Source organism: Pygoscelis adeliae, unplaced genomic scaffold, assembly GCF_000699105.1.
Source record: "Pygoscelis adeliae isolate BGI_AS28 unplaced genomic scaffold, ASM69910v1 Scaffold514, whole genome shotgun sequence".
NCBI classification, from domain to species: Eukaryota; Metazoa; Chordata; class Aves; order Sphenisciformes; family Spheniscidae; genus Pygoscelis; species Pygoscelis adeliae.
The window spans coordinates 137,624-145,549 of NW_008824594.1; the positions used below are offsets into that span (position 1 = coordinate 137,624).

The window sequence follows — 7,926 nt, forward strand, 5'->3', positions numbered from 1 at the left end:
CTTCCAGTTAAGATTAATGGGAACTAGAAGCCAAAGCCATTGTAATAGCTTTGTAAGAAGCCTGTATAATTTATACCTTTACGAGATAGTAGCACATTTCTTCTAAGGCCAGCGGAGAGCTGTGGGTTCAGGACAGAGGAGCTCTGTGTGTGATAGCACCTGGACTTTCTCTGCAAGGCCTCTCCTTTAGCTATTGCTTGATCCAGCCACTTAAACCAAGCCTTAACACCAAATGCCATTTTAAATACGAGCATGAAAATAAAACCTAGCCTGGAAGCAGGCAGCTGTGTCCCAAAACACAGTCGGAGCCAGGGTCTGCACGGGCTTCATTGTGCATGTGCATGGGAAGCTGCAGGTTGTGTGGGCTGCCGGGCTAGTAGGAGCTGCCCGCTTTGCTCTGCAGCTCTTGGGGCTGGCTGGGCCAGCCTTGTGGAGGCAGAAGCAGGAGCAGAGCAAGCAAGGGCCTGCCAGGGAAGTGTGAAAATTGCAGGGGAGCAGGTACACAGAAGACAGCGACTGTCCCTTCGAACAGTCCCCAAGTGCTGCCTGGCCAGCACGCAGCATGGGAGCTGCTGAAAGCCGCTCGCAGGGTGGCCTTTGGTTTGCAGTGCTTGCAGGCTTTTACTGAAGTACCTTAAAACTGCACAATGAACTCTGTTAAAGCTGCAAGCGTGCTGTCAGATCAGGGAGCACTGAAATTTCATGAACCAAAGCACTGGTGCAAATTGAAAGGCACGTGGATGAAGAACAAGCACAGCCTGCAGGAAGCCGTCACCCCTGCAACCATCAAATGTACCAGTTGCTAGCAAGCAAAACGATCCATCTGGCAAAGTCGCACATCATAAATCCTACAGGAAAGGATTCTGGAGCGAGCCTTTCCGCAGTAAAGGAGGAGCAGAGAGGAAGAAATAAAAACAGAGCCCAGAAACCTCCCCACAGAAAACACCTCAAATAGAAAGGTACCCTTTCCACCAGAAAAGGTGGATGGGAAGATGCAGTGCTGTGTGATGTTGTGGTACCAGAGTGGATTACAGTGCTGACCAGCTAGAGATTGCATGGGATTTTCATCCCATACAAACAATTTTGTTCCTTTTATACAAATAAAAAAGAGACTGACATGAATGAGGCTTGGGACATGCATGTTGTGCAATTCTAGAAAAAGAGCTGTCAACAGAGCTATGCCTGTCAGAAAAATACGTGGTTGATCAGTTCTCCTAGAAGCATCTTGTTAACGTTGTTATCCTTTAAATCCTGTTTTCTGCAAGTACCGTGCCTTTTCTCCCAAAGAAGCACAAAGTGTTTTAAAACTGAATCACAGAATCATATTACTATGGTCCATTTGTTAGCAGTAGAGATGTAGCAAAGGCTACAAAAAGAGGCAGCCAGCACAGTTCCCTGTTGAAAAGAGAGTGTCATGAAATACAGGCCAGTAGAAGACTATAAGCTGAGCAGTACTGGTCAAACCAAAACCCTGTCTTGTCTCTGACAGTGGCGGACAGGCAATGTTTAAGGAAGAAGATCAGCATGAGCATGCAATGTTAATATTCTTCTGGCCATCTAAGATGAGCAGCTCAGAGACAACCTAAGTCTTTGTTTCTGCTCATTGCAGGGGCGTTGAACTAGATGACCTTTAAAGGTCCCTTCCAACCCAAACGAGTCTATGATTCTATGATTTCAAGTCAGCCTCAGTGTCTTTACATTTAATAGTCTTTGATGGATTTCTCTTCCACGAACGTGTCTAGTGGCTGTTTGAACAAATCTAATCTTGTAGCATCCACAGTATTTGTGACAAGAGCTCCAGTGTCATGTACACAGTGTGCAAAGACACATCTCCATTTACTTCTTTTAAATCTGCCCCTTCCTGGCTCTTGTATCAGAAAAAATAGTGAACATCCCCACTCATTTCCCCTGGGCTACCTGTTGCTTTACAGGCACAGCCAGCATCTCCTTCCCTAGCTGGAAAGCGATGATCTCTTTAGTAGCTTCTTATACAGAGGTTGACCTGGCTGCAGTCCTTTTTTGTGCCATCTTGGGTTCTGGTTTTCCCTTTGGAGATGGCGAGACCATCCTGCACACACGATATTTATGTCACCCTGGTTTTCTCTCTATTCCATTCATAGTAATTCCTAATGTTCATTTTGAGTTTTGATGTACTGAATACAGATCTTTATCTATTATAACCCTGAAATCTCACTCCTGCATGGCAACACGGAGTCCAGAGCCTCCCAAGGTGCCTGATTGCTCTGGGATGTTGCTGCAGCTGGGACTCCATGCTCACGAGGGCAGTAGCTGCAACTAGTTTGGGAGCAAGGATGGAGAGACCTGCCAATTCAGAGAGCAGCTCTTGTGGGGGGACAAAGGGAAGTAAAAAGTCTCGCTTAGAAAATGTTACTTGTGCCTGGGTTAAAATGTGGCCCCCTTTGACACCATGTGGCTGCATATCACAGACAAGCACCTTGAAGCATGAGGCCAAGGGAGATTTTCATGGGTTTCCACCACACTAGCAGGTAAATTCCCAGATTCACAAGTGACTCCATTCAGTTACTTTATGATTAGCTGTATTCCCCCATCATCCTGGGCCACTGGAAATAACGTTAACAAATATCTACCTGGTCCTGAGTCATCTGCAGTTCTATGACCGATGTTGGTAAAGTGAGCCTCACATACAGTTTATTTGCAGTCATGCATGTTCATTCACCTCCGCTGCAAACACCATTCAGGTGTGCCTGGTGATCCAGAAATGACTTCCCACAGCTATTTTACCTTAACTGCCACACGGTACCAGGCAGATTTTACTCCCTGTTGGCTGGTGTGGTAGAATAAGTCCTTCATTCAGCCTCCAATACAACTCCATCTATCCTGAATGACTTGGAAAGTTGTAAAATTACTGAGATAAACAGAGATCTGAATAAGCAAGGGAGCAGTTTTGGGTGCTAGCTGCAGTCTGGGTGGAAAGGGACTCACATGAAGTGAGATGTAGTGGGAGATGGCGAGGGGGTTTGTGCAGTAACATCAGTCATGTACCAACTGCCTCCCCAAGTACTTCAACGAATTAAGGAGAAACAGGGAGTGTGCCTGGAGCAAGTTACAGAAAAGAAATGGTGAAATTAGACCAGTGGGAATAAGCAAGGTGCCCCTGAGACAGGGGCCTCTGCAAACACACAGGCAAACTGGTCACAAAGCTCCTGCAAGGTGGACGAAGGCCTGGAGCGGCTCACCCGTCAGCAAGTCAGATCTCCAGCTGGTCTCAGTCCCAGGGCTGAGAACAAAGCAGAAGGGAATAAGGAGGTGAGGACGGGGAAAAGAGGGCTGCCTCTTGATGGATGTGATTGCGAACGATCTGAAGCCACCTTTCATTTTTGCTGTCCCAGTCAGTGAGAACAGCGCAGCGTAAACACACGAGAGATTCAGAGCACTGTAGTCATTCAGACCGTCTGCTTTCCACCACACGCCTAGGTTATTCGGGACTAACATCAATAGTAGGGCAACAGAGAGGAGAGCCACAGGCACTGACGTTGCCATGTGGACTTCCCTTCACACAATCCATCTACGCAGAAAGGCCATTAATGATTGTGCAGGGATTCTTACACAATTCCTACCATGCACGTCATTTAACCTTTGCAGGCAGCTCACCAGCCTGTTCTCAGAAATCTGGTGAAATACTCCCCCTGCAAAGAGTTAATTAATGCAGCTTGGACTATAAAGTATAGTTAATTTTTCACAAACTACGGCTACTGTCGATGAGAGTAGGGAGGCAGCGATAGTTTCACTGCTCCTTTTTTTTTTATAAATAACTTTGACTGGTGGGTTCATAGAGTACAGACACTTTATTCTCTCAATATTTAGACATTCAGTTAGACAGATGAACTCAGCTGGTTGGAGAGTGTATACAAATTGCCTACTCTGTATATGCCTCATGTACTTACTGATAAAACACAGAATTGCTGAGGTTCCTCTCAACCGAGTTCATCCAACTGCTTGTCAGAAGAACATGGATGAGAAGGTGTCTGGCCAAGCTATTCCTTAGTTGTAGCACTGTAATCCTGGCGCGAGCCACACTAAACCCATGATTTACACTGATTAATACACTGAAGGGCTGTTGATCCTAACCATTCTCTCTGTGGCAGACTTCTGTACATCTGGTACGACACTCTCTTCTCTTAATAAACCTGAACAGAGGCTGGATGTTCACTGCTGCTATCTGTACATAAAATCAGAAGGGCCTGTGCAGACTGGGGCTCGCCTGGCAACAGACTGACTCTGGAGCTCATAAAAATTCTGCTCCTGTGTGTTTATTCATTTGGAAATGACCCAATATTTACCCCTGCATTTTATTGAAATAGATCCTGCTGGAATTATGTTCCCAGTTCCTGAGGGGATCATGAGGATCAATAGCTGCAGACTAGAAGTTCATCCCAAAACACAAATGCTGGACTGCAGGACACTCTTCTCAGAACATCAAATATTGCTGATCAAAACAACACAGGCAGCACTCCCCATCTCTCCCATCTGCACTGTCCAGGTGTTTCGCTGAGGAGCAAGTTTAAAGGTTTCTGAGCACCAAGGGACTGCCTGTTTCCATAGGACAGGTAGCTCTTGCAGGGGCAAAGTCCTGTGTTACTATAAAGCTTCCAGTTGCTCCTCCAGGCTGATCTCTCCAGCTTTATGAAGGAGCCCTTCCTATGCTTTTCTCTACCACAAGGGTCCCAGAATGCACGTGTTAGCACTGCAGCATTTTATTTTCCCAAATCCCCACCGTCAATTGTAATAGCAGCAACATGATACTTCAATGAGGGGATTTGTTCAACAACCTAAAAAGCCTTTTGCAGGGCCAGTGCCAGCATGAATGCTTTGCAGGCGGGACAGCTGAAGCCCAAGAAGTGAAGCAACATGCCAGGATCACATGATGGAGTCAGACAGAGCAGATCTGCTGGTACACGGCCTCCTGCTCTGCACGCTGGGCTTACAGCCCCAGTTCTTCCAGGGGACATCAGCTTCCATCCTACACTTCACTCCATACTGCCCGTCTTTGTCTTTAGAGTCACAACGGCCTGTCTTTATATCACATCTAGAGTAGTAGATGTGATGGCTACTTAAAAAATATACAGTGTGCAAAATAAGCAACGACCGGGACCTGACAGCAGACAGGCACAACACAGCTCTCTCTGCAGACTGACGGCGAGATCTCCAACACGTACACCTCAAGGTACCATGCCTGCGTGCGTGCAGGCTCCACTCAATTATCAACCACACCTCCAGTTGTGGGTTTTAAATTATCTGAGCAAAGGCCACGCCAGGACTTATTTTTAGTCTAATATTGAAAACTGGTCTGTCCGCATGGCCCTCGGTGGACTGACTTCTGTCTGCTCTACCCGTGCTCTGGGCTGGCTGTACACCCTTCAACTCCAAAGCAACAGCACCATGCTGACATTTATAGCATTGCTGACTCCAGGAGAGCACAGTGCCTTCAGACTGGAGTGACCAGAGATTGACCAGCCAATTAACGTGCAGGTCTGCCATGGTCACCCAGTAAAGGCCATGCCAGACTGGACTTGAGACAAGGTTTGGGGGAATTGGCTGAACCTTAATTACATGGCACATCTTACTGTGGTATATGCTGAAGGTTCGATTCAACTAGATGTGACTTACAAACCACATCACAGTAAAGACGTCACTGAGCCATTGTAATCATGCAAGTCCGCCAGGCCTATCTCACCTGGGAGAAAGAAAGTAAGGAAAACGTTTCCAACACTCAGCCATGCTAAGCATTGGGGGAGGTATTAAATGGGCGAGGGAGAGCCTGAATAAGTCTAAACCAATGAGTCTACAAACTTAGTCCAATGACATCACCAAGATGACAGCTATGAAATCTGTGGACCCAAACTGGTGTGTGGAGAGTTAGACTTAATTGGAGAAAGAAGGGCTGTTTCACCTACCCTCCCACAGGGATTTCTAAAGGGATTTCAGTGAGGGCTTGTGATCCCCAGCAGTTGAAATAAAGGCCCCAAAAATCAGTCCGGAGAGCCCAGCTTTCATTCAGGTGCCTCACATTATCCCCCAATCCTCATGTTCCCAGCACAACTCAGCACTGCCTCTTCTGCTCTTTCTCCCTCTTTCATCTTCTCATCTGATCCCAAACCTCCCCCTGCTGCAGAGCACCCGTAGAGTGAGATTAGACAGCCGAGCCAGCCCTGCCAGCCTACCCAGACTGGTAAAGTAGAGGCACTCAACCAGATTAGCTGGATAGCGACCTAGACAAAGGGCATGAGCAGAGTCCGGGTGAGCCGCTGCAATGATCCACATGCTGGTTTAGAGCATCTGCCCATCACTGGCAGATCCTCTCGTATCCTGATGGTACCAAACCATGCTTCCTCCACCCAGCCTGTATTCTTTTTTTACCCTCAAGACTTTACCTGTTTGTTGAAGTCAAGGAAATAAACTAGAGGAGAACTCAACAGCAGAAAATAAGCAAAAGGGATTACCTGACCTTTTCAGAGATTTCAAACATTATCTTACCTTTTAAATATGAAACTTTGATAAGATTTTAGCATCTTTGTCCTGCATAAACCTTCCATCTCAGAATGCTCTACAGATTGCTCTGAACCTTCTTTCATTCTTGCCTCCAACAAAATGTTTCTAAACTTTGACACTGATTCCTATTCTGTTTACCAAGCAAGTCTGTAGCCACAGACTCCTGAACCTTGTTTAGCTGCTCCAAGCTGCACAGTGACAGGATCACATTACCATTTTGAGTTCTCTGGATGTTGAAATGAGCATAAAGGACCTTTCTCTCTGCATCAGGGCACATGATCAAGTTACCCCACCCCTGCAAGTTCCTGCCTGTGAGCTGAGCCACTATGACCACCCAACTGCACAATCTTAGTCTGTGACAAACACAAGACAACATGTCTTATTTAACACTTTTTCACTATGGATGAGGCTACTGCAACTATCTCATGCTTACTGGCCTCAATAGGAAGACTTCTTGATAAGAGTAGTAGGCATGTCTTCTTTTTTGAGCCCCAGTGCTTTCTGAAGAAAGCATCTCTAGGGCTGCTGTAGTCTAACAATGCTGAAACAAAAGCATATACTCAGAGGAAGGTGTAAGACTGTGGTACCATGTCAAAATATGCAGCATCGTGGAAAGACTTTCCCAGACACCAGATTTCCTTTCTGAATCTGGCCCTCAGAGTCTATCTTGACCATGTGGACCAAAGCTGGTGTTAAGATCGACACTACACCCCTATGACCAGGCTAGCACTCACCACACTCCATGGTCCAGCTTGTTCCATCTGCTAAATGGCTCTAGCTCATCTGAAGGTGTCCACACCACTGAATGAAGCTGAGTGGGACCCCATGCCATACACATACCATGTAGTGGGGGCATCAGGAAACCCAGCTCTCTGTCTGGCAGGTCCCAGTACTCACCCCGAGTATAGGGTTGCATCCACATGGGCTGGACAAGGATGCCAGGCATATTTGAATCCAGACAGCCCTCAAAATGCAGTACTGTCAGATCCCAGATCTCCCAAGTGTGCTGTCTTTGGTCCCAGATCCAGACTGGTATCAGGGTTGTCTTTACACCAGAAACACCATGAGATCCTGGGGTTTCTCCATACTGTCATGAGATCTGTGAGGCCCATACCGAACAGTGCCCCTGTCAAAGGGAACCAGAAGTCCTGCTCCAGCCAGCATGTAGGGGAACAGCAGCTGGGGAAGAGATCCCATGCACATCATCATAATAATGCAGAAGTTTCCAAGAACCTATGATACCAATCTGCCTCCTTGCACTCTGTAGCCTTGTGTCAGGTGCCAGCTAGGCATGGTGCTGAGATGGAAAGCAGAGGGACAAAAAATATGCTTCCAGAGAAAAACATTACCCAAGAATGGAGACAGAACACCTTGGAGACCTGGGCTGCATTTTGA

General features: G+C 46.8%; 1 protein-coding gene across 1 annotated transcript in view; it reads right to left on the reverse strand.

The window, feature by feature from the left end:
* NRG2 (neuregulin 2) overlaps positions 1 to 7,275 on the reverse strand; it is a 44,794-nt gene extending 37,519 nt beyond the window's left edge. Inside the window, exon 1 of the mRNA XM_009322287.1 lies at positions 7,266 to 7,275. Within this exon, the coding sequence (XP_009320562.1) occupies positions 7,266 to 7,275 (10 nt within the window). The remainder of the gene's footprint in view (positions 1 to 7,265) is intronic.
* Positions 7,276 to 7,926: the final 651 nt, after the last annotated feature.